The sequence below is a fragment of the Triturus cristatus genome, chromosome 11 (genome assembly GCF_964204655.1).
Source record: "Triturus cristatus chromosome 11, aTriCri1.1, whole genome shotgun sequence".
In the NCBI taxonomy this organism is placed as follows: Eukaryota; Metazoa; Chordata; class Amphibia; order Caudata; family Salamandridae; genus Triturus; species Triturus cristatus.
This window is the reverse complement of record NC_140594.1, coordinates 264,090,316-264,117,892: the sequence shown is the minus strand read 5'-3', so window position 1 is coordinate 264,117,892 and position 27,577 is coordinate 264,090,316. Positions and strand designations below refer to the sequence as shown.

Below are 27,577 nucleotides of genomic sequence, written 5' to 3'. Positions count from 1 at the left end.
CTAATTCCGTTACACTTAACGGTTGTACAGCCAATTGTAGCTTATTCTTCTTACACCCGCATAAGATATATATGCTATGGGTCTTTTCTACCACCCAGCAGTATACCAGCCCATATACCTGCCATCACCAACTGAACAGGACTATTTGAAGATATCTGTCACACTTACTTAATATTTTGGATATGAAATTCTGGCAGGATAATATTTCAAACCTAAAAATTTGGGGAGAAGAGTTGGCCTAACGGCTAGGGCAGTCGACCTCGAATCTGGGGAACCGGGTTCGAGTCTATGCAATGAAGCTGAACATCTTGTGATTCTGGGCAAATCGCTTAATCTCCCCGTGCCTAATAAAAATGAATGGTCCTCATGTAACGCAACTGGTGCTATGTAAAGCACTCCGATACCTTCCTGTCAAGTTCACTTTATATAAAACTCCGTAAAATAAAATAAAAAATAAATATTATGGTTGAACACCATTTCCTGGACTGGATGTCTATTGGGCAGTCTTGCGTATCCTCCAGAGGTGTATTGCATGATGCATCCTTAGGAATATGTTTAACTTTAGAGATGCTAATATAGCTTTATTTGCATGCCGTAATTGGCTATCCTGGCCATTAAAGGCCTGCTCCAGTGTTCGGTGAGGGCCTTTAGCAAGGGAGCGGGCCTTTTCTGGATGGTATAGCCCAGCTTTGGTGGACTATAAAGCTATTAAAACATTCTTTCCCATCAGGGCAGAAAGTTCAAATTAGTTAAACAAAGGCCTCTCAGACCCATAGGGGGTTGAAATCCCCTCAGGCTCCATGAAGCCTGCTGGGAATATTCTACAGCTAACAGCGTGTGCAGGGCCACGGCTGTTAGCTCTTTGAGCATTCAAAGCAAGAGCAGTGAAAGGGGGCTGAAGTCAGTCCATGGTTCTATCTGGCTTGGCTGAACTGCTTTTTGTAGTTCAGCCAAGCCAGGGAGACCCAGGAGCTGAACAACATTCACTCCTCCTTCCATCGGAAGCCCTAGTGACACTGAGCTACAAGAGGATGGAAGTTTGAGAGCAGCGGGTCTATAGCAGTTCATATAGGCTGGCGCTGCTCCATTGTTTTCAATAGAGCCCTCAACATTCCAATGTTCTAATATAGCCTTGGAGCCCGACCTAGCGTGCTCCACCAGCCATTAAAGGCCTGCTCCAGCATTAAAGGCCCTAGCTGAAGTTGAGGGCCTTTAACAAGTGAGCGGGCCTTTATTGGCCGGTAGAGCCTGCTAGGCAAGCTCTAAGGCTATTAGAACATTCCGCCCCTAGAGGACAGAATGTTCTAATTACTAAAAATAAAGGCCTCTCGGAGCCCGAGGGGGTTTAAATCCCCTCAGGCTCTGAGAGGCCTTTGTTCACAACAGCCGCTGTGAACAAAAACAACATTTGAATGTTGCTCTGCAGGCTTCTACCGGCCCGTAGGACCCCAGAGTACTCCATTGTATTTAATGGAGCACTCCACATTCCAATGTTCTAATAAGGTCGATGTGTATAACTGCAACGAAGTAGTAAACAAACCCTAGATCAGTAGAGAGTGAGTTTGGACAGGAAACTAAAATGGTCACTGGCAAAAGTGTTCACGCCATCCCCCAACTGCTGGAGTCTGTCACTAGAAAGGAACCATGAGGGCCATGCCTGGGTCGTGGCAGCCCATTCCTGTCTGAAAGTAGCCTCTGAACCTGCAGGCCACCAGGAGGATGCTAGAGCGGCAGTATGGCCAGGTAAGTGCGGCCTGGTCAGACCTAAAAACAAGTATTTACAATGCAATAGGTCTCGCAATGATATTATTTTGAGCTATTGACATTGTAAATGGCAATGCCTTAAAAAAAATTAAAAGGCATTGTTATTTACAATACCAAAAGCTATGCCTATTGCATAGCATAGCGCAGTGTCTGCATCTACGTACACCAAAACAAAGCCTGCCCTAAGAGCGTGGCCACCCCAAGAGTCTGCACTTTAGCATACCACACAGTGCCTGTCATACCGCAGAACAGGTGCCCTCCTTACAAGCCACGCCCCCTGGGCTGCTTTACCCCTCCATGGCCTGTTCTACACCAGGATCGGTGCCGGTTTTTCCTTTTTTTCAGAATAAACTCCATGAATCTGAATAAGTGTTGGGCATGTCGTGTGTGTGGGAGGATTGATTGGGTACCACGGTAAGGGAGCAGCATCGAGCGCGAGGGGCAGGGGATCCTGCTGAGTCAAGCTGAGGGACCCTGGGCTTGGGAAACCCACATGGGAGGGATCTCCGGTCTAGCGCTCACACGGAGCCACTCTGCGCTTAAATCTAACCTCGAGCTACATATTCAGAAGCATGGGAGCCGCGCTCAAAACTAAAGCGCACTGAGCACAGGCGCCAACTCAGAGCCAAACTCCACTTCGGAGCAGCGCTGCTCGGATGCAGACAGCACCCAGGAGCTGTGTGCACTCATAACGGAGCCCACTCAAGACTGCCCCCCTGGTAATCGGATCACACAGGCAATTGGCCTGCAGTCTGCAGTGATCACACCGCCTCTCTATTTGTTCTTCGCTACTCGGCACATTCAGATGCAATTCCCCAGCACTTAAAAACGTTCCACGAAGTCGCTCTAATCGATTCTGAAGGAGGAGAGGAGAGAGGTAAGGGGGTGTTGATGAAAGTGGGAGACAATAGGAAAAGTGAGTGTACGGGCAAGGTCAAGAAAGGAGGAACTGTTGCCCAGGGCTGAGAAAGGAGAGCTGGTATACGAAGAGTGGGACAGAGGAGCGGTGAGATCAAAGAAAGACAAAGGAGGCAGGCTAGAGGAAGGGAGGCATGGAACGAGGGGACCGGGAGAGGGAGACGGAAACGTGGAGTGATGGCAAAGAGGGGAGAGGCACAATGAGGGAGAACAAAGATGGAGAGAAAGAAGAGCTCTTAAGTAATGGGAAAAGGGGGAGAGAGAAAGGGAAGCGGCAGGGAAAAATTGGAAGGGTAATAAAGCTTTAGAAGGGGTTGAACTGGAGACAAAATAGAGAGATAGGAGACCATGGATTCAAGAGATGAAAAGGACTGAGACAGACGAGGTGAGGACAGGTGGGTAATGGCCAGTGAAAGAGGACGGTGAGGCAGCATGGGGATTTCGGCACTTTGGCTACCCACCTCTTCCGTTTGTCATGTTCTTCGCCTGTCACTCCAGTGTCTCTCTCCTGCATCCGCCGTGGCCCCTGCCTCCTCTCTGTGTGCCACGTTTCATTGCCCGCATGTTCACATTAATAAACTCACTCATATGTATTTGCCTGCATTCGTTTGTCCCCTGTATTTATTTTAAGTGTTTTTCTCTTGCGCTGTCAAGGCACTTTCTAGCGCTAAGGAATGGGACTCGATGAGCTTGTAAAAGAGCAACTCGCTGAATGGAAGTAGCCAGGACTGACACAAGGCGTTATGACTGGGCGCGATGTCAAGATGTCTGGGGTAGCTGGCAGAAGAGGTGGCCTTTTGCCCTCGGTGGAGTTTTTTGTGCTTCTCCTCATGTCTGAGGTGTCTTTGGAGCAGGCTCCAGAGTGTAGCGCCTTGAAGCTAAATGGAGCGCCTGTCAGATGGTCTGCACCTCGCAGGGTGAATGACCACGGAGTTCGGTGATGCATTGCTGGTCTCGGGTGCCCGGCTGGCTGCTATGGGCTAAAACCTTGAATATTTACCCGTGTGTGCAGCTGTGGAGTGCTCTGGGCCAAGCACACTGGCTTCAAAAACACTTTCTTCTTGAGCCACTGCAGAAACTTTAATCTGTTTTCACTCAGCCGCTGTTTATATTTGCATTGCTCTTTCACTTTCACTTTAAGTGAAAGCGCCATGCAAAAATAAACACGGGGCTGAGCGAAAACGGATGTCCCCCATAAAGATAAGAAATTGCTTTGCGACAGCCGCAAAGCAGACGAGACAGTCCGGATGGGCCGGACAAAAAGGTGAAAGGGCGGAAACAAAAATACCTCATTCCCAATGGCAGGCCACTGTTTTGCATAAACGGTGACGCCAGCAAATGGAAAAGAGGGGCGGGGCTTCAAGTCCCCTTCTGAAATCTGCTCTCTTACAATATCTCTCGCTCAGCGTGCAGCGCTTTGCGCTGCAACGCCAGGCGAGACCTAAAAACACAGGCACTATGGCCCTGAACCCTTTTATGAAGCCAGCCAAGCTTTAAACAAATTGGGTTAGTAGCCACTCTGACTCTTGCCTAGTATACCTTTAATTTACATACATGAATAATGGAAGTCTAAAATTTAGCGGCACTATGCTTGGAAAATTCTCATCATGTGTTTTCTATAGTCGTTGCACACGTCTATTGTGTAGATTTTTTAAAAATATTTGCACTTTCAATTTCATAGAACAGTGCAAAAGCAGCACTTTTCATGAACTGAAAGGGGTAAAATCATACATACCCACACAAAGAACTCGGGCGTGAGACTACCGATTATTAAACTCCAAAAGACCTTATTTTAGCTGTTTCCAAATGTTTGCATGCATGCAATATTGGCATTTGCACTGCCCAACTTGTTCAAACTCAGCATTAGCACGGACCGACGAGTGCCTGTCAGCACTAGTTGTCTGGTGCAAATGTACTTTTTACATTGGCCATATGCTATAGTTAATGTAGCAAGATTGCCCGATTGGTGCCGCTGCACTAAATCGCGTGCTGCCTCTGTGGAGGCCTAGAATACATTCAGCCACTAGAGGGCAGGCCCGCATTACAAAATAGAGGTAGTGAGTATTTGCTGGTCCGGCGAACACACTTCGGCATAATTTGTAACTACTGTATGTTGTGGAAAATGGAAAGTAAGATGTCTAATGTGATAAATCATAGACACTTCAGGACTAAAAGTATCACCACCATAACTTGAGGCTTGTAATTGTTTGAACAACCGCCTTTGTTTAGACGGAAGGCTATTGTTTGGGGATGGGGTCAGGGAATAGTTGACGCATAAATGAATAATATTTTACCCCGAGCACTAGACTTGCTTGATTTAATTCCCGCTTTAGGGAGAATCTCCTTACTTGGCTGCTCTCCTTAAAGCCTTCTGTCCTTTGCTGTCAGAAAGGCAGCCACACTTCCGCGTGCCTTCAAGAGGCGCGCAGAATACTATGTGAAACATCATGAAATATTAAATCAAAGCCGGCGTCATCCCCATAGGACAGTGCCGCGCGTTTCTAAAGGTTTCACATCAGAAAAGCGGGAAATCTCATCTCTGTAGCCGGAAATAGTCTTAAAAGCGCAGCCGGGGAATACATCGAGGCCCTGCTGTTAGCCGGGAGCGCTGTATAGCGCGTGGAGACGCACACGAGGCGCTAGAGGCAGCCTCAGGCGCGGAGTCTTCGGTAGCTCATCTTTGCTCCGGTTTTGGTCCATTCAGAGGGTTCTGTTCTTTGTGGCACTGATGAAAGGTCATTGTCCGCTGCTTAGCGGTTCCCCAGCTCCATGTGAAGTTACAAGGCCACACAACAGGCAGGAACCATGACTGGGACTGACAAGAGGAGCATGCAGGCACGTACCCCCGGCCGCTGAAGGACCATGCTGCCTCTGGAGCGACAGTGTTCGCACCTAATGTGACACAGGCACCCAGAGCCTTTGTCATGGAGACACGAACTGTACCCATCCACAGCTGTTCATCCCACAGATAACCATGTCAGTCTGAGTCTGCCTGCTCCAGAGGCCGGGACCCTGGCTTCAGGACCTTGGCGAGGTGGTTCTTTTGTTCCATGATTTTATTACACTGTGTGGATTGAGTGTGAAATCAACAGGTGGGGTTCCAGTAGCGGCTGCCAGCGGAAATTACCGGGGCAGGGGGAGAGGGTCTAGAAAATCAATAAAATGGGCGCGGGCGAGTAAGGGGGAGGAAGAAAAATAAATCGACTTACCTGTCTGCCGTCCTCTTCTGTTCCAGCAGGAAGCACTCACAGGTTCCCCGTAGCCAATCACGATGCTGCTGTCACCATGATAGTAGCGTGGTGGTTGGTCTGAGCATCGTGGTTCGGCGCTCAGACGAGGACTATGAGCCTGTGCATGTTCCTCGCCAGGCGGTGCATTACAGCCTGCTGGGGAACATGCAAATTGCGCATGACTCTTTAGCCGACCCAAGACAGCCGGCCAAACTGTCATGCGCACTTAAGAGCCCCAATCACTCCTCCCCTGCTGGCTGTGACCACAGCCTAACCCAACCTATAAACCTCCCTCAGTGGAATAATAAAATGGTAATAACGTTGCGTTATTATAATTTCTTTTTCCTTTTAGCACAGTGGAGAGGCGCTCCTCCGCCTTAGCGGAGGAGCCGTCGCTGTGGGGTTCTCAGTTTCTGAAATCTGATGTTTCATGGAATACATGAAGTGCAGGAACAAATGCATTTAAAAATGGGGAGAAGGGGCTGCCTGAAGTGCAAGTCTACAAAGGCGAGAAGAGTTTCAGTGCACCTCGCAGAATAGCATTCTGACGGCTGAGCGCACAAAAAATAGCAACTTTTCCTCTCACCTCTTGCAATGAGGATCTTTGGTATATTGGGTATCAATTTCTAACACTTAGCTCAATGCTGCAAAGTGGGGGGGTCACTTACATTTTATTTGAAAGTGTCTGACGTAGCTCAAAACAAAAAAGGTGATGTGTGGAATGCTTGCAAAAGTCTCAACCCCTGGTAATCAGTAGGGTCACATCGGACAGCAGGCGACTCCAGAGACAGACCAGCCATTTGCAATGAGGCTCGGTCCTGCTCCATTAGGAACAGTCCAGGACAACCTGCCAGGTCGGTCCCTTCTGGATGGGAGCACAGGCAACCCCAGACCAGCTTTAGCCTTGCTGGCCTTCATCAGGGTGGTGCAGCCTGAGTCCTGTGGCACAGCGAGCAGGAAAACACATTTGAGAATACCAGTCACATTTGAGATACAAAAGTAATGGGTGAATCTTTGCAAAAGTCTCAGCCAGGGGGCAATACTCAAGGATGCTTTGCACTCTGTTTCATTCTGCCCACACTGCCACTCCAGACGAGGGCAAGCACCGTGACTTACCGAATCCTGGGTTTCTTACAATCCCATAGCCTTTTGTGTCTGGCAGGTGGAAGAACCTTTAGCTTCCTATGTGACTTGACATTTTGTCACTGTACTCCATGAGTTCTACCCCTTGGATGGTGGCACCCTAGGCCCCTCCTTCCCTTGGGTCAGCGCATAATGTGTTTTCTTTTTACCTGTCCTCTCCTTCTTTCTCAAAAGGAGTGTTTCTACTGAAACCAAAGCTATTTCTAAGGTGTTTAACTCAAAGCAATACAATCAGAGAACTAATACCTAATGGCAGCCAAATGTAACCATGCTTACAAAGCACCAACGTAGTCTCCCATTTGACGGGCGCTGTCACCCGGTAGCGCCAAGACACCTCAGGGTAAATGTGCGCTCTATAAATTTTAATAAATTCACATAACATGACCCACGCAAATGAAGAATGGCCCGCTGCCTGTGGTGCTGGTCCTGTTACACAACAGGCAATGGCAGCACCTCAAGTGTATTGGTGCATACTCTTCGGAGAGCACCTCAAAGGTACTGCCAGCTCACCCCTGATGGGGCACACTTGGGAGAGCACCTCAAAGGATGCTTCCAGCTCACCTCTTATAGAGCATACACTTGGCCCTCTTATGGAGCATACACTTAACACAGCACCTCAAAAGGTGCTCTCAGCTCCTCTCTGATGGGTCACACTCTTGGCAGAGGACCTCAAAAGGTGCTCCCCACATGTGGTCTTTGTCAGTGGCCAAGAAAAGCATTTGAACCTTCAGATATTCCCACGCCCATAAGTGTAGATGGAAAATGAGTGGAGTGCTTCCCGGCCTGCATCTAAAGTGGACAGTGCATGAGCTTAGACACAAAGGTCCCCATTCAACTTCACAGGAATTACAACTGCTAATTTACCCCTGGGGTAATCTTTTATCGTACAGTACCCCGGATCAGTATTCCCCCCCCCCCCCGCCCCCCGGGCAAAAGTACCATCCGATTCTGAGCTTTGGAGGTTGAAATGAGGCTTATCGCCCACCACCCGTAACAGTTCGGAAGGCTCTGCATCCCACCACACACTACTAGTGGGAGGTGCCTTCTGACACCCCGCTTCCAGAGTGCGGTCATGAAAATAAAAGAAGGCTTACAACGTGGACCTACAACATATGTTGATAGTTTTGAATACCTTGAACTGTTGTAGGCTTGAAAAGGATATGGAAACCACCGTAGCATAACAATGGAGCAAATATTCATTAATATGTTATGTTTTATTTGAATTATGATAACATAGGATAATTTCATACAATGCGCTATGCCCCGTGTTGTCATAATTCACATGAAGGAAATTAATGTGTTGATCTAAATGTGCAATATAACAGATACTGCTATGTTTTAATAATTTTATAATTACTTTTATAATTGTACGATAAAACAAATTTTTGGTTCCTTAAAAAAGTGCTTAATTTGTGCCGGTGGTTGCCGGTGGGGACCACTGGTACATATTTTTGCGACCGTGACTTATTTTCCCGTATCAGACATTTACAGATTGCAAGAGACAACACAAAACGGAAAGAAGGAGGAATACAAGACGGGACCACTGCTCGGTCTCCATCAATCCACTGGCTATCCGATTACCAGCGCATGAGATTTAATGCTATGTGCACTGTACCAATGCACGTCTGGGTGGACCAGTTTTCTGCTCAATACATTTCCTACCTACACGCCAATCCACAACGTCCACCGTTGGCTCCATGTTCTCCATTTCTGTGAAACTTGATCTGGTGGAAGAAGCATTCAAATCCAGATAGCCCTCTTCTGGAATGTCCTCTGTCCTACTCTGCATGTACTCAATAAAAACCACCATATATTTAGAAAAATGTACTAATGCTAGCTCTTTAGTGTCACAGTTTTTAGATGTTTGTAGCGCCCGTGAGTGCGCACTTTAGTGAACGAATAAACATGGACCCCTCGTAGTGTGTTTAGATACTTTCAAATGACTATATATAAAAATTAAAAAACGCATTAAAATTTGCTCTATAATTTACCACAGTATTAGGGCGCACCTGGAGTTAGAAAATAATAATTACACACTTCCTTCCGGTCAATGGCTGATATAGGGTTGTTATGATACACGTGTCTCTACGTGGGCGTGTGTGGGGGGGGTGTTTACATTTCTTGAGCACTGTTTGAAGCAAACACATTTTACCATTTATGCATCGAATGGATAAGTTTTGACTTTTGCAAGTTACTCTACTCATGCACAATAATCTAGCGAGTATTCTTTTTATTAAACAAATTAAATGTAATGAATAAACAATTTATTTTTCCTATGAGAAATTGAATTCCATTTGCATATGTAGCTTTTAATTGTTTGAGGTGACAGTTGTACTAGTAAAGCATAATTCAAGACAGACATTTTATTGATAAAGATGTTCCAGCAGACCATAGTTCTCTTTAGAAAGATCAGGTTACTGCTTACAGGGGATCACTCCACACGAAATATTTAAGGCTTAAAGATATTTTCCAAATATGAAAAATATGAAGAGTAGACACGTAGGATAAGTAACTTAACCACAGAGGGAAAAGAAGTGAAGCTCAGCATTTAGTCATCTTCTAAAAATGATGTATTGTATCGAAACTGATATTTCCTGATAAGGCTTGGAATATGAATGTGTGTTTGCTGTGTGGACCCTATATGTTTGCAAACCCCTGCACCACCACATGGTGCCAGCTATTTTAATCTATCCTTGCTCAGTGTAAACAGCTCATTATGGGCTGCACCATACCTCAGAAATGTCAGGCAACTCAAAGAAAAGTTGCATTGGGCCTAAGAACTACCCCAGGAAGCCCCTAAACAGAATACAGGCAGAGTTATGACAAAAAGATGCTGGAGTAAGATATTTTGCCATTAGATAAAGTCCTGATAGGAAGGTTTGGAAAAGAACAGTATTGGCAATGAGCAAGACACAACTTCTTCGGTTAGAACTTTAGTATCACACATTAAGGTCACAGCCTTTAGTCGTGTGTACAAGTGGTTGAATGTATGTTTCACATCATACAGGCTAATTTCATAGTATACAGCAAAACACTATTTCCATCTAGCTGTAGGGGCGACTCCTCCACTTGAGCAGAGGAGCGCTGCCACACAAGCCCCAGAGCTGAAAAATAAAACGGTAATAACGTTTATTTATTACTGTTTTGTTTTTCAGCAACCCGTCCTGAACTAAGTGTCATGACGGGGTGGGGCCAGCGCTGCCGAGTGGCTGCAGCAGTGAGCTATGCGCTTTAAAATGCACATATCTCTTTGGATGGCCGTCTTGCGACGGCCAGCCACACATGCACATTTTAAAGTACACTAACCCAGCTCTCTTAGACAGCTGGGTTAGCGAAAGCACAGGCCTCCAGTGCTCTTAGGAGCACCGAGAGGCCGCTCTATCCAATCCTGGCACTGCTTTCATGCTGTGAAAGCAGCATCAGGATTGGGTAGGGCAGTTCCCTCGTTCTGGGGCTTCGAGAAGACGCCGGAGGGAGGAGGACGTCACACAGGGAAGAAAGAAACAAGGCAAGTCTATAATTTTGAGTTTTTATGCCCCCCTGCCCTCGGTTCATGCCAGCCGCTACTGTCTAGCTGTTCCTGGATCTACTAATGGATCCATAAAAGCAACGGGCCATTATCATCCTCATCATATTTCCAAAACAGATTGGCTACCAATAGTACCTTCTTGCCTGGAGGAAGTGGGTATGTTTATTTTGGTATCTGTTTGACCTGGCATCTTTTGGCATGGTTTCCCCTGAATTTTTGCCTTCTGATCTCCTCTTTTGACTGTGTGCTGAACTTCATTTTTTGCTGGCTTTAGGACTCTGCACATTTTCACTGCTGACCAATGCTAAAGTGCATGTGCTCTGTGTCTAAAATGTAATGGCATTTCGTTTCTCCATGATTGGCATAGTTGATTTACTGAAAAGTCCCTAGGACAGTGCTCTACATGTGCCCAGGGCCTGTAAATCAAATGCTACTAGTGGGCCTGCAGCTCTAATTGTGCCACCCACATGAGTGGCTGTTCAAATATGTCTCAGGCCTGCCACTGCAGAGCCCGTGTGTGCAGTTTTAAAAAGCCATTTCGACCTGACAAGATAAGACTTGTAAGGCCCAAACTTTCCATTTTATTGCATAAATGTTACCTCTAAGGTGGACCTCATACAAACCACCAAGGGCAGGGTGCAGTGTATTTTAAATGTAGGACATGTACTTTTAAGTTTCACATGTCCTGGTAGTAAAAAAACTATCAAATTAGATTTTTACTACTGCAAGGCCTATCTCTACCACAGGATAACAATGGAGCTGCATTGTAACGTTTTACAATTGTAACTTTCAATGGAAATAGATAGGAGAAGTACATTTTGTGTCTCTGAACGCACAATTTAGAAATACATTTTTTAGTAAAGTTGGTTTTCAAATTGCAGGTCTGAAAATGCCACTTTTAGAAAGTTGGCATTTTCTTACTTTGACCATTCTGTGCCTTCTGCCTGTCTCTGGAATACATATCTGGTAGGATGAAAGTTTGGCTTTGTGCATTTCCTCTAGACAGACACAACTGGGGTGTGCTGCTCACATCCCAATTGCCTATCACCAGGCTGATGGGTCTGCCTGAGCTTGAGTGAGGGGGAGAAGCTGACACTTGCACCTGAAAAGGGTTGCGCCTGTCCCCACATAAAGGGTTGCACACCCCTCTGTAGTGAGTTTGGAGCCAGGGCAGGATAGGACAGGGTCTTGTGCACTACAAAGACCTTTCTTTGAAGTCTTCCTACTTCAAAGGCTAAAATGGGTATAAGTACTGGACCTCTGACAACATATACGCAAAACACTTCTGGAACTTAGGACATTTTACCAGGATAAAAAGCTGATGTGCTGCCAGGAATGACTGCCACTTTGCTGCTTTCTTTCCTGAGTTGGCCTGCTGCTTCTTGCCTGTGAGTGAGAGGAGTAGACTTGACTATCTACATGCTGCATCTCTAAAGGTTCCCCAAGAGCTTGTTTGGGATTGCCTCCTGTTTCTGAAGTCTTAGGGATATAAAAGACTTCACTTCCATCTGCTATCAGCACCTGGGCTCCTCTGCTGTGAGTCCTGCTCTGCCAAGTGGTGCCATATCCAGTCCTGGTCCCTTGGAAGTGAGTGTTTATTGCTACAACCCAAGAGATCAATGCATCAAAACTGGCTTGTCGATCAAAACTGGTGCATTTCCCTGCAATATCGATACATCACCAATGCCTGCACCGAAGCCATGGCCATTTCTTGCCAACCGCGCAACGTAACGGCCTCGACTTACAAAGCTGCCCCAACTTTGTTGCTGCAGTGCCTCCACATCACTGCTGCTGCACAAGTGTAAGACACCGCTTCGCTGATGTCTGTGACGCACCATTCCCGAATCTGATGCATTCCCTTCACGGTGCGGCTTTGCGCCAACGCATTTGGCCACAGTCCAGCAGTTCAACATCGACGCATTGGCCCGATGCACAGCGCTGTGGACATCAATGGATCAACAACATTGTCCAACTTCGTAAATAGCACTTTGCCTTCGAAAGTGATGCATCCCTTCTTTGGCTCAACGCATCGTCCCAAACTTCAATGCATCCAGGCATCATGTATCTGGCCCGCATTCCATTGTGGTCAGACTGAACTTTTGGATTTGCCCTGGTCAAGCGCAACCAGATAAACCAGTTGGAGCTTTTGATTTCTAAGAACTGCATTTTGATTTACTCTTGCAAAATGTATAACTTGACTTCTGTATTTTGGATTTTTATCACTTTGGTCTTGTTTTACTCCGATAAATGGTGGCTTTTTTTCTAAACTGGTGTGGAGTACTTTTGTGGTGTTTTCACTGTGTTACTGTGTATGTGTTTGCATGCGCAACTACTTTTCACATTGCCTCTTTAGTTTCGCCTGACTGCTCTGTGCCAAGCTACCATAGGGTGAGCACAGGTAAACCTTTAGTGTGTACTACACTTACCCTGACTAGGATTGTGGTTCCTGCTTGGACAGGGTGCACATCTCTGCCAACCAGAAACCCAATGGCTAACAGTATCTAACCCACTATCACCCACATGACCATAGGGTGGACATTGGTGGTGTGGTAGAGTACTGCTCACATATCACTATTCCTGCAGTAGTGCCACACCTTGCAGTGTGCATGTGGGATCAGGGCATGTTCTAAAAGAGAATTCTCTAGTGAATATAGTAATCGAGCAGGGGTGCAGGTAAACAATTTATGCAGAGACCATATCAGCTTTAATTAAACTGCTGCATTAGTATTTGCTATATATCTCTGTACATAGCTTGACAAGGGTCATTGCTATAGTGCCCAGGTTATGCATGACTTCTAGTAGTTACTCAAATGTTTCTAAGTTTCTGACCCTCGTCATTGACAGTCGCCCAAACCAAGGGTAGAAGTCAAGCCCCTCTTCGGTTCATGACCGAGCTGGGTATGGGCTTCCTCTCCCACAAATGGGTGCCAAGAGGAAATGCCATATGTTTAATATCCAAGGCCATCAACTTCGGCAGTAGTGGCACCCTTGTTCCACTTGGCATTTCAGTCATAAAGGACACCCATACCACTATTGTGTGTGTTTTGGATGTTGCAAGGTAGTTCCTGCTATGTTACTTGCTGGATGTAAAGCAGCTACTTGAACAATGCTGAGCCCTGCAAACTCTTTCCATGAAACTCTTTACTTCAAGCTTCTCCCCTAGGGAGCTGTTCCGTTTTATCAGTGACAGCTCCTCCGCTATGGCAGAGGAGTGTCGCCCCACTGCTTTCAAACAAAACGTCAAGCAAAAACATAAAATGATAATAACTTTCAGTTATCATATTATGTTTGTGCTGCTTTGTGTGCGGGAGGATGGGTGGGGCTGCTCTGCTGTCAGAGCAGGGCATAGGAGGAGTGGTTTGCCCACTCCTAAGTGCGCAATAACTGTGTGGTTGGCCCTCTTGAGCTGCCCAAATCAGTCATGCGCACCTTCCCCCTTCTCCATTTAGGCTGCATTACAGCCTGCATGGAGAACATGCCCACCCCTCCAGCCCCTGGCTGAGCGGCGTGTTATGGCGTTCAGACCAATCACAATGCTGTATTGCATAGCGTTGTGATTGGCTTGGGGGAGAGAGCCCGGCTGCCTTTTTCCTGTTCCTGAAGTCGGAGGCAGGAGAGCAGGAGCAGAGACGTTGGACCCTTCGGCAAGGTAAGTTATTATTTTTTTATTTTTATTATGCTTCCTCCCGCAATTGCGACCCCCCTTCATGACCCCTCGTGCCCCTATGCGTGCCCCCTCACCCACGAGCTATGCCGTCTGCCACTGCCTTTTATGCTTAAAAGCCAGTATCCGTGGCCTTTGCGCCCCTGTAGTTAAGATCCATTGAATTTCACTTCCCAAAAACAACAGCACCCACCAGATCTAATGGCTAGAGCTAAAGGTAAAACGACCCCACGCAGGGCCGGACTGGGAACCACAACCGGCCCTGGCAAAGTGCTCGGCCAGCCCCCTCGGAGCCGCCGAGCTCTGTGCAAGGGCCGGTTTTCGGCCGATTTTTTTACAGGGCTGATTTTGCAGCTATGCTGCAAGAACGGCCCTGTAACAAAAACGGCCCCCAGGGGCCCAAAACCGGCCCCCACCTGTGCGGCGCACCGGGGGATTGCCCGGTGCCCGCTACGGCCAGTCCGGTCCTGACCCCACGTCCCTCAAGATGAGCTATGTCACCGACCCAGTGTTTAGGCGGTTTCATTTGTTCCTGTTGGTGACTATGAATATTTAATGAAGTAGCCTGCAGTAAAAACTCTGAATACTGTTAAAAGGTATCATAGGACATTGTTTGAGATGCAAAGGGACACCCTGCAAAGCACAATAAGTCCTAGGGCAGGGAAAATGCAAGTTAAAGCAAAAAAACCTAGGCAATTAACTGGTCATGAAAAGACCTACAACAGGCTCATTGGTGTGTGTATATATAGACTCAGTGCACTAATTTTTTGATTTTTGTATAAATTCATACTAAAATCAATTTTAATCCAAAATGTTGAAACATACTGTGTTAGACGACATAATCACAATAGTGTAACATACATTTATACAAACAATTGTGACTTAATTCCAAAATTTACAAAATACAAACATAAAACACAAAAACAGATAAACATAAAATAAGTCTTTCTTATTTAAAACATAGTGGCTAGATGTTGGACAAGTTCTTAATTTGTCTACGCGCGTTTCGGCTTTTGAGCACCTTCTTCAGGACAGCCACAATATAGACCTAAACAAATAATAAAATAAATACATATATGTATCATAATTACAAATTAGTGCACTGAGTCAAAAATGCCTATGACATATATAACAAAACATTTCACTGATAAGACAGGTATAATTTCTGTGTAGAGAAAAGTGGTGAGACCCCTGTACCCAGCGCTTTAAAACATAGATTGATTGGCTTTGATGCCACCCATATGATATTAATCCATCACCTTAGGTTGTTGGCTGGTCAGGGTGTTATTCCACCTTATAGGAAGTGCATTATTGGAATGTATGAAGGACTATTATTCATCTGTGCAGTACACATAATCATCATTGTTCTTCTCATTCAATTCTTTATCTCCGTTATGCATTCTATACAGAAGGCAAACCTATTTTGCTACTTTTTCCTCAGCATTGGCAGACAAGTAGGGAGGGCTTTAATGTGATAAACAGAATTTGTTCATATAAAACATGATCTGAGAATGCCTGTATTCACCTGTGTTGGTACATTAAAGTCAGCCCTATTGGGTTTGCACTGCTTGTTTTTTTTTTTGCTCTTGTTGGCCAGTTGTAGTAAATAGACTGTACATATCCCGTTGCGTCTCTGGGGCTGATTACAATGTCGGGCAGAAAGCCTACTCATGACAGTCGGAATTTATTCGACCGTGTCGGAGCCCTTCTGATCAACTCGGTCAGTATACATTTCGACCACACGAACATGATGTTTGCGGTCAGAACGTAAACGGTTCGGTCATTCCGACTCTATTCCGACCGACTCTCGGAGTATGCATGTCGGTCATCACCACATCGTACACCCCTTTGGACAGCATTTCCATCCTCTGGATTACGATGTCGGTTTCCAGCAGCCTCTCTGTGCCAGCCTTTCCAACACGAAAAGGCTGTCAGAAAGTGACTTTGCGGGCCCATAGCAGGGCCCCCTTCATCCTGCGGCCTCCGGTTGGAGGCTGAGGGGGAATCTAAGGGACCCCCACTGTAAAGCCTGCACTGTGTGGCAGGCACAATGGGGTGCCCGTGAAAGAGTGCAGAGGTTTACACACACACCCCATTTCCCCATAGGAGCCTGTGTTATGGCCGGTGGTTGGGCCGAACACAAGCTCCCATAGGGAACAATAGGAATCCCACCGGTCGCATCGTAATCGAGTGGGAGGAACCTCTGACCGTGAGTTGGTCTGTCCTGAATCCGAGTTGGTGTCGGGCGGAGGCTTTCCGCCTGACATTGCAATGAGCCCCTCTGTGTTTATTTATTTGGGGCGTTTTATAGATCACTGACAACTAGCCCGCTACATGAGTGTTAATTCACAGATGTTCAGGATACATATCTGCAATCAGTGTATATATCTTTGGGTATTTGCTGTCAATTACAACGTCTTGCATCGCAGCTATGGGATGTGCCTGGCAAAAAATCATGCACCAATTCTGTAACCGTATGGCCTGAAATTATGTCAATAGTAGGATGCATAATGCAGGCTTTAAACTATTTAAATAGGATACCATTTCATTACCCGAATTTAACTTGTGCAAAATGTTCCTCATGGAAGGTTTCTCCAAAGACCTCCACCAGGCGCGCAACACCCATTGGGCTCACCGGGCTTCAGCCCCCCCCCCCCGTCGTGTGTTGTGTGTGTCAGCTCGGCTGAGACAGCCTCGCGGGCTGGCGTCCGTCTAATTGCAGCCGCTCCAGAGTACTTCACAGGTCTTTAGAAGACCATTTACTCGTTATTGAGGCTTTTGTTGTGTTTTCACCCCTTCTTACAGCCACTCTGCCTATGGCTGGAAGACTTAGCCCTCCCCCCCGAAATCTTTCTCAGTCCCCCCCCGAAATTTGCCTCTAGTTGCCCGCCTGACCTCCACGTTGTGGAGTAGGACAGCACAAAGTAAACGCTGGTGTTCTAGGAGGTAGTGGACTCATGTTTCTTTATAGGTTGTCACTCCACTTCAAGCTACTATAAGACATGACAAATGACAACTAATGCTCTCTTTAAGCCCCATTAAGTGTGTTTTGCCTCATGAATCCAAGAATCTCATTAAGGCCGGATTGTGTTGAGTCCAGTTCATTCTGCATGCCAATGCTTTGTGGCCTTGTACTGCATGAGTGGATTATTATTGTCTCAACTCCATAATTAAAATTCGTCTTGCTGGTAACTTAAATTCAATTTATCCAATTAAACATATTTAAAATTCTCCAGTGCCTAGCCATTGTAATAGACGATATTAATCTCTGAGGGGTTTTCCATACAGATGGAGGATTCTGCCAGGCACATGTCACTGTGGCTTAGACGCCATCGCCTTATGACGCCCGGAGCCCAGGCTCCCGGAGCAGGAAGTCAAATGGAATATAGAAAGATTATTTCTGCAAAACAACAAGCCCCCTGGTGGGAAGCTACCGCGTGTCAGTTCAGTCTCCGCAGGCAGGGCTGAGCCAGTGCAGGCGCATTCAGCTGCAGCGCGCGCGGGCAGGTTCACCATAGGCAGCGGACTGGCGCGGCCTCCCCCAAGGAGTCGGCGGGGCTTGTAAACAATATGTCAGGATGGAGCGGCCATTTTCTGAGGAAGGCTCCCGAGGCAGCTCATTGTCAGAGTGAGTGACCCTGCATCTCACTCCCACAGCAAATGCGCTTCAGAGCTCAGAGGCTGCAAGGAGGGCAGCGAGGGTGGCAGGGAGTGTTCCTTAATGTCAATTTAAAGCTGCTCTTCTTTGACCTCAGTTGCACTTTTTCCGCTTTCATATGGCACAGCCTTAAAGAAGTAAAGCTTGAAGATTTATGTCATGCAATGCTATAGTTGAAATTTGAATTGACATATGTTACCCCACACAACGTGCCCAATAATTTATTTATTTTTTAAATTGAAGTTAATACCCATATCTAGCACTTTTAAACTAGTTAGTTTTTGCTTTGATGATCTAAGTTTTTTCTTGCCTCTTGTATAATAGTTCAAAAGGATGAGTTAGGGCGTCATGTTCTTTCTGAATTTTCTTTTCTTTTAATTGCTTTATTTTTAACCATAGGCAAACTTGGGCATTTTCGTCTGAGCCAATTCATTACCGCTCATTTTATTGACCCCAGCAGTGGCGTAAAAATAGCACCCCCAGTGCCGGGGAAGGGCGAGTTCTAGGGGCCCCCCTCTGGCTCAGTGCACGGGCGGCGGGACACTGGGTCAGGAGCGTGGGGCCCCCTTATACTTTGCAGGGGCCCCACTCGATTTCGTTACGCCACTGGACCCCAGATAGATGAGATGTTGTGTGATCCTGATGGTGGGAGCCTGTGACTTGTAGGGAACACACAGACCTCGGCAGCAGGCACTTTAACCCACTGGGCCGTTCTGTGCTAATGCATCAGTTTTCTGCAAGAAAATCAAACAATGTTCAAACTCTAGTTTCAAATCGTATGTTATGTTATCAATTCTCACAGCGTCAGCTGGAGAGCCTTATGACATTGTTGTGCATCTAAGGCGGTTTCTGAATTTAAAACATTTGTTCCTTAGACTAAAGTATAAGGATATTTATCTGCTTTTCTAAAACTGCACCATGTACCCTGTACACCTAACGGTTTCTGTATCGGATACTGAGATCTTTATGAGCGGGCTTTGTATGGTGGTATCAAGAACGCATAACTAGGCAAATAGCAGCCTTTTAATTGAAATGTTCATGTTATTTTGTCTTTCTCTTTTTGTTTTCTTATTCATAAAACTAGTAAAGCAGAAATGGTCCAGAAATGTTCATTGTCACAGGAAACTGTGATCCGACTTATGTGTGAGTGTTTAATGTAGAACTTTCTCATGTAAACGTATATGTTTACTCGGACGTGGAATGTGTAGTGAATCAGAGAAAGTGTAGTACGAGCACGGGTGGCTCTCAGCTGTTTATACAGATGTGCTCTCAAGGTACCTCACACACCACAGGCTGAATCTGCCCCCCGGAGCGTAGTGCTCATGGAGGCCCGTGCCTCGACGAGAGAGTACAGAAGCACTTAAGCCGGTTAGCTTTCTAGACTCACCAGCTCTACCTCTGAAGGGCTGTCAGCACCAACACTAAGCTGAGAGGAGCAGCTACTGTCCAGGCGACATACCAGTGACCCCAATAAGGGCATACATTCGGGTTAAAACAAGCACTGGCAAAGTCAATCGGGCTGATATTGGCAAGCTTGCATTTTTATGTATTTTTACAACCGTGCAGTGAGCATTACATTTGTGAAGGTAATAACAAGTAAAATTGCCACTAGGCAAAGGTGGCATGTGTTTGCTTGCAAAAAAATACCCATTGTAAAAACTAAATAATTAAAACATGGATTGAAAACAGAAAGGAAAGTAGAGATTGGCGTAACAGCCCTGGCCCTGAAGCTGGTTTCTTTTTAGGCAGATGTGTACACGTGCATTAACAAAATGCTTTTAATCACAGTAAATCAGTGGCATAACACTATCTATCTATCTATCTATCTATCTATCTATCTATCTATCTATCTATCTATCTATCTATCTATCTATCTATCTATCTATCTATCTATCTATCTATCTATCTATCTATCTATCTATCTATCTATCTATCTATCTATCTATCTATCTATCGATCTATCTATCGCTGTCTATGAAACAATGAAAATAGTACACTTAAAAGCTGCGTTACGGTACTGGCTCAGACATGGAAAACCACTGAAATTCACCAATTATGAAGTTGTGTTATGCCAGGCACTCAATGCGTGCCATTTCTTGCAGCATCACCTATCACCTGCCATGCACCAAATTCCCATTTGCAAATTGTGGTGGAAAAATGTAATTAAGCAAGAGATAAACATGGCGGTAATACAAGTTATGGTCTGCTTTGTGTTCCTTGCATTCCATAGCTGGTGAATTTCAATGGTTTTGCATGTTTGAGCTATAACTCAGTTTCAAACTGTATTTGTTCAGTGCGTTTGTATGTTTTTTAATTTAAATAATATACTTATTTCCCATCCATTGGTTCACATGGCCTTTGGCTACATACACTGGGAGTTGGTTCCCCTGTGCCCAACCCACTTCGAGTGGCCAAACCCCACTGCACACTGCCTGGTCACCCAATGCCCGATGCACACAGCCTTTGGTCATGCACTGTCAGGGTGTTTGCAGCAAGGTATGGCCGGCAGCAAGGCTCGGCACCCATCCGACCATGGGTGAACAATCCCTACAGTGCACAATCCCTGCTGTGCACATCATTGGACTCCCCACCATATCTCAGCAATTTGTTTCTCTGTCTCTCTCTGCCGCACACTCCCTTGGTTTTTCTTGCACTTCTTTAATCCTTTTGGAAAATTGTGAATTACATCTGATTCATGATTTTTTCACAAAATGGTGAAAAAATCCACTACTTAAAATACCAATTTGCTCGAATGGCATTTTGACTTGCGAGTCATATGCTGTTTTCTAGTTTTTTTCCTGGTCAGATGAACCTCTGGGCATCCATTTCCCCCCTCACTCTTCCATCGTCTGACACCTTCATTTCACCCCCTCTCTCCCCATTGCAGTGGAAAATGTTATTCCACTGTACATAAATTGCAAATAGGAATCTAGTCATATTTGTCATGATGTCAAAAAAAATCCAGAGTCCTTTTCCAGCCAATCACATTTCTTAACAAATCCAAATGTGATTAACCAGAGTCGTGAATCACTCAATCACACTTTAAATGGAAGAGATTTACAAAAATATTAACCCTTTCAAGCCCACCCTGTTAGTCTTTTGAACAGATACATATAAAAATCTAATGAACAAATTTACACCAAACCAACAAAAAGCATTCTTTTGGAGTAAAATTCTACTTTCATGACAAGTTTGGTGTAAATCTGTTCAGTTTTGGCTGTGGGAGGGAGAAAAAATTCCTATGGGAGCTAAAAAGGGAAAAACACACTTTCCCCCACCCCCTCCCGCCCACAAACCCTCTCTCTTAACTTTTTCTTCCTCACATGATTGCTGGAAAATTGTCATCGTAGACCTTGACTGGCTAGTCATAGCAAGTGCTAAATATGTTTCAGATCTTTGCTTTGGATCGAAAGTTGTGGGTGAATCAAAAAATATCTTTGGATACTGGAAAGTGCCAAAGTTTAAATAGTGGAATGAGGAGTCAGATTTCCAGAATTTCACAGTGATAACAGATCCTAAATGGAGTGGGTAAGACTATTTTAGGATGGAGTGGGAAAAGGCGGATACTATCAATGTCAATAATAGAGACTAGAGGAAATTAAGTCTACCTACACTTTCTTTCTTGCTAATTTCCGAAGATTACAGATGTTCTCCATTATTCATATCTATTACACTCCTGCACAGCTCCATAAGGTCTACTTGGGGGAGATGATGGATGTTCTTGATGCCAAAAAGGAGTTGGAGATTGGAACATACATTGGGAGTTTGACAACCTAAATAATCTTCTCTCTATTTTCCATCTATTAAATGTCAAAGTCTGATTCTACTCCACAGGGTCTGATGCATTCCAGTGGTCCCGTTGGACGCCATCGGCAGCTGGTGTTGGTCTTGGAAGGAGAGCTTTACCTCATTCCTTTTGCTCTGCTGAAGGGGAGTTCTTCCAACGAATACCTCTACGAACGATTCAGTTTGATCGCCGTCCCCTCCATACGTTCTCTGAACCCGAACTCCAAGGTAGGCTTCACCTGCCCTTTTTAATCAGATGAATGTGTTATTTACAAAATGCTAATTGCGTTTTGGATATTAGACAGCAATACTTAAAGCTGCTCTAAAAATTGATTTCCCAGTCAATAAAACAGTGCATTTACTTGATTGTTTTTGCTACGATGAAATTATTGCATCAAAACATTAATTTTTAAGCATTTATTTCCATCTCTTGCTCAGATTGCATTATACAACAATTTTAAACAGTAGCACTACTTTAAGTGGGATGAAAAGGGTGGTGGGCCGTAAAACGGTTGTGAAAAATGGAAGGCGTTACACTAGGCGTGACGTGTGTAATATATGAAATACTTGTGAAATAGCATATAGGGATTGCCAAATTCATAAATGGGATCTCACTGGTCAAAGTATAATCAAAATCAGCACAATATTTGATTTTTACAGTTTATGTAACACCTTAATCCAGGACCAAAAGTAATTAAAAACTTGACAGTGTACGTCTAAAAGTAAATATCAGAAAAGTGAGTTCTAGTCGCTTTGCATTAGAGGTCCAGATAGCACCAAGCAAGGCAGAAAGGTAGGGTGTTTTTTTTCCAGCCGGTGAACGACAGAAATCAAGCGTTCAAGGCCCTGGTTTGATGTCCATTTTTTGCCTTTGCCAGGGCCCTGGCCTAAAGCATTTCACAGAAGTAAATACACTGCTGACTTCATTGAAATTGTGTGCTTGCTAGTTAATTGTCTAAGAATCCATATTTAAGGTTGATAATGAGCAATGCATATACAAAAGAGTTCATATTGTTCAACTGGTAATATAATGGTTTATAATGCAGCAGCACAATTTCAAGGAAATACAGATTTTCAGTAAACAATAGTGCAATATACAAAACGGTTTCTTATATACTTTACTTTTGAGGAGATGTTCAGAACACAGACCTTTTGTACAATGGTAGACATTCCTCAAAACAAATCTGTATATATTCCTGATAGAAAGGCTGATTAGAAAAAATGATATATTTTCATCGTAACCTACTCTAAAGATATTATGTGATAAGATTAGCCCAACCATTTTGAACTTATAATGCTAACTTTTTCATGTCCTGTTTTCTAGTCTCACCTGAGGAAGAACACTCCATCTTACACAAGCTCTACCTCCATGGCGGCTGTCATAGGAAATCCCAAGCTTCCTTCATCAGTCATGGACAGATGGCTCTGGGGTCCAATGCCCTCTGCCGAAGAAGAAGCCTACATGGTTTCGGAGCTACTTGGGTGCCAACCCCTTGTTGGTAACATGGCTACAAAAGAAAAGGTCATGAGTGCCCTCACTCAGGCGGAGTGTGTCCATTTTGCCACTCACATCTCCTGGAAGCTTGCAGCTTTGGTTTTGACTCCTAATAATGAGGATGCCACTGGTGGGGCCAAGGGTTCATTTGGAAACACTTATACTATTCCAGAATCCCTCCAAATGCCGGACGATGCAAGTGACGTGGAGAGTATAACGGACTGTCCTCCACTCCAAGAATTCCTCCTCACTGCGGCGGACGTCTTGGATCTGCGACTTCCTGTCAAACTGGTGATCCTTGGGTCCTACCAGGAATCCAACAATAAGGTCACCGCAGACGGGGTTATTGGCTTGACAAGAGCCTTTCTTGCAGCTGGCGCTCAATGTGTCCTTGTGTCCCTTTGGCCTGTTCCAGTGGCAGCTTCCAAAATGTTTGTCCATGCCTTTTATTCATCCCTTCTCAATGGAATGAAGACAAGTGCTGCTCTTGTGGAGGCGATGAAGTCCGTCCAAAGCAACAAGCAGTTTTCTCATCCCTCCAACTGGGCAGGTATGACATCTAGCCGTCCTTTCTTTACTGAAATATAATTTGTACCATTATGGATTGACCAGAAATTATTTCTTTATGCTAGAAGTTCATACTTAAAAGATCCCAGATTTCTTGAAAAAGATGCCAGGTAAGCATGCCCAACAGCTCGAAGAAAGCTCTCTGCTTTCCTGAACATTGTATATTTTGTTTTCAAATACCCCTGGAGAATGATTCCTCTGTTGCAAAGACCATCCTTCTGAATAGTACATTCTCTTTGCATCTGGGTATTGTGTGTTAGAATCCACTGGATCTCCAGGAATGTCCTGGGTAAGGCAAACATTAACTCTACAAGGACAGACGTGTCCACAGTGATGCTGGTCTCGTTGGGTCACAGCCCCGATTTTGTGTCCCCTAATACCATTAATCGCCTCTTGCAACACATAGCATTTTTATTTTACTCTTGGAAAAATGAGAGCGCAAACAGAAAACACATAGGGCTTGCCTAGAAATTGTAATATTGTCTGATTGTAATATTATCCTGCTTGTCCAATTATGGCCAGAGCAGTAGTGATCTGGGATATCCGTGGCATACAGACACTTGCGTGTGTGAGCGGCAACAAATGATCCCTCTGGAGGGAAGAGAACGTCCACTCTGCCCGAAAAGCATGCAGAATGACCCTATGTCCTGTAGGGACATTGCTTCATGGCTCACTGTGTTAATCTGTTGGAATAGGACAGAGGTTTTCGAGGCCCAGAGACAATAGAGGTTTACAATAAAGGCCCTTGTGTTTCAAACAGTAGTGAATTTGCTCCCTAACTGACCTCTGAAAGTCCACGCAAGACATACACTTCTTGCCGAGGAGCAGGTTTCACAGTTGTATCTTACAATGCTGCAGAGTAAACCCCCAGTTCTGTGGGGCCACAGGACTAGATCTGTCAGTCTCAATGTGAGTTCTCCTCACACTAGACTAACTCACGTCACTGTACATTGGAGGATAGAATGCATCAAGTAAGGATGCACATTTCATCCCTCAGATTAAGTAAATATTTAACTATCATTAGTCACATTGTCCTAGTGATACACTGTGTGCGCTCGCACTGCTTTTTCCTTACAGCGCTGATAGCGGCGCTCCCGTCTTCCGCTGGTCAGCATCTGAAAGTGGCGCTATAAATGCGTGACTTCACATTTTACTGTGTTGGTGCGGACCACCGCACTAAAATGCGTTAGTCTAACGCCCGATGCATGCTACTTGGCAGGGCTGTCCAGGTTTTTTGTATGCGTACTTCTTTTCCAACTTGATAAATCATTGGCTTGCAGTCCCTAAGAGTCCTTCCCTCTGAAACATCTAGCAAAGTGTATGATTGGTAGGCATCCTGTGGAACCCATAGTGGCTTGACCTGCATTGATGCGACAATGTTATCCACCCATTTTGCACAAGGAGAGTCGAAGAGAGCGTACATACGTTTAGACTTGGAGAGTAAGTTTCTCGAAAGAAGACTCTCTGTGGAAATCCTGTCCTTCCCTGATGATTTCTTGCTCCTTATTTGCTAAATACAGGCTGCAGAATTGTGACATCTGGTCATGGTGTCTGGGGAAAGATATTATTTTATCAGTCTCGTATGGATGAACGCAAGTGAGCGCTGGGGTTCATAGTGTATGAACCTGGCTGGAAGGGGCAGAGCATCCACTGTGGCTCAGAATAATGTTCAAAAGCTGAGAGAGTGGAAGGAGAGAAAATGTCTTCTTCATAAATAAGCCCAGAGGGTCTTAGGAACTAGGAGGTTCTTGACCCGTTATGAATAAGCTGCTTTCTGTAGCGAAGGAGTGACTGTCATATCTAATCTGTGAGACGTTGTTCCAGATCTTGGGTGCATAGCTTGTGAGTACCTGTTTTCTGGTCTTCTCCTTTTTGTACCTCTTGCTTTCAAATCAGACAGTGTCCTGACTTTGTGTGTATTTCTTCTGAGGTTGTGAGTTTTTGTTCCAGCCAGGGTTGGCACTTCCTATGTTGTTCGTGATGCAGCAGTGCTTGTAGCTGATGAAGGTCTGTTGTGGCGTTCAGTGCAGTTTTATCTCAGTAGTTCACACTATGTGATCGCAATATTTCCAGTCTGTGGCTTTCATGTGACAAAATAATGCATTCTGGGTGCTGTAGTTTTGGTATGCTTCCATTGGTTACATATGCTATACTATAGAATTCTACAAAACTCCTAACTTACCTATGCATACCTCCAATTTTCTTTTTAAATGTACACCCTCCTAGCAGATTTACTGCCACGTGATTTGTCAGTGGCAGGAATAATTTTGAGATGGTGGCAGATTCTCAGTTTAGCACAAATCATTGCATGTACAGCATTGTGAGGCTATTCTTGGTAGGCACGTCTCAGATTGTCATTTTACATTACAGTTATGAAAGGATGGTCTCATCTGGGACCAAATGGAACCATTGTTTCACCCATTGATTATGGAACTGTCTTTAGTGTTCTGGAATCCATTGTTGGGAGATAATGTCCCCATTGAGTTTACAGGAGGCTCAGTTCCCATTTAAAAACGGATGCCTTTCCATTTGCACTCCTCCAAAAGCCTTATGCACTTTCAAAAGATTGTAAAAACCTATGCCTAGATAGAAGGTGGCAAGTACTTACAGTACAGTGTTTGGAGAATGTATCTGTGCAATGTAGGAAGCCAGAATTTAATGCTCCAGAGCATGGTGGAAAAACACAAAATAGCTGTATCCATTTCTGAGGAGCAACATTGTATTTAAATATTTTCACATCAATTCTGTGTAGGTTTCATGCTGATTGGGGGTGACGTGAAGCTCAACAGCCCATCATCGTTAATTGGACAAGCGCTAACGGAGATACTGCAACACCCTGAAAGAGCAAGAGATGCACTGCGGGTCCTGCTACATCTGGTAAGAATGGAAATGTTAGCGAATCTGTTCACCGTTTTTCATTTAATTTTGCAATTCTGTTTACAGTGCACGTGGTCATTATATTTAATGTGGCACTGAGTTCCAAAATCCTCTTTCCTGTGACTGGATTGGTGTTAGCAGTAGAACCCTCTCAATGCCAATCCAATGGTCCATTTGTTCTTTGAAACATCTGGGGTTTGGCATCGGGAGACCACCCAACACCCCTCCCAATGATACACAGGGCACTTCCAGTCGTACCATCATTCTTCTAACCAGTTGGCTAGTAGCACTTAGTATCTCTGCATGCTCTTCCAGTGATACTCTCATTCTTGTTGGGATCAGTCGGGTTTTGGTATCAGGTGATCTCTCAATGGCCTTCCATTGATATGCCCTTGGACCAGCTGGTTGGTTACGTCAGCGTAAACTCTCTATTCACTTCCAGTGATACATAACTGGGGTGTAGAACATGTAAAACACAGCATTTATAGGCTTCCCATCTCTACAAATAGACATATGAAAATAGACTGGGAACCGGCAGAAGGAGGTATTAATTGTAAGGCAGGTGAGGGAAGGGGTGCTTCAGGGAAATCTATATTTGAGGAAATAATTTGAAAAGTGCCAGCCAGTGTATTATTGGTTTCATTATACCAAGCCCTGTAAAAGTAAATGGTGCGTATTTTTGAAGGCATACAAAATGGCGGTTTGTTGTTTTAAAGTTATTTGGTCCTCATGTATACTTTAGCAGAGGCAGGTTTTAGCTTCTTCAAACTGCCCATTGGCCTAAAATTACTAGGTAGAGGTGGAAGTGGAGGCAGGAATACCAGCATTGCATTTGTGGAAAGCTACCTCTGCTTGTGGCAGTGGCATACCAAACTCTTAACAAGATTGAATCAGGTGGTGCCCCCCGTTGTTCAATTCAAACATGCCAAAATTATATGTCTCGATT

At 44.9% G+C, this 27,577-nt stretch overlaps 1 protein-coding gene across 3 annotated transcripts in view; it reads left to right on the top strand.

Moving 5' to 3' along the window:
• The window catches only part of TTC28 (tetratricopeptide repeat domain 28), a 1,841,724-nt gene that overhangs the window by 1,771,677 nt on the left and 42,470 nt on the right, over nucleotides 1-27,577 (top strand). For all 3 annotated transcript variants that reach the window (XM_085636419.1, XM_085636418.1, XM_085636420.1), the window contains 3 exons: nucleotides 21,741-21,920; nucleotides 23,017-23,737; nucleotides 26,507-26,631. In XM_085636419.1, the coding sequence (XP_085492545.1) occupies nucleotides 21,741-21,920; nucleotides 23,017-23,737; nucleotides 26,507-26,631 (1,026 nt within the window). The remainder of the gene's footprint in view (nucleotides 1-21,740; nucleotides 21,921-23,016; nucleotides 23,738-26,506; nucleotides 26,632-27,577) is intronic.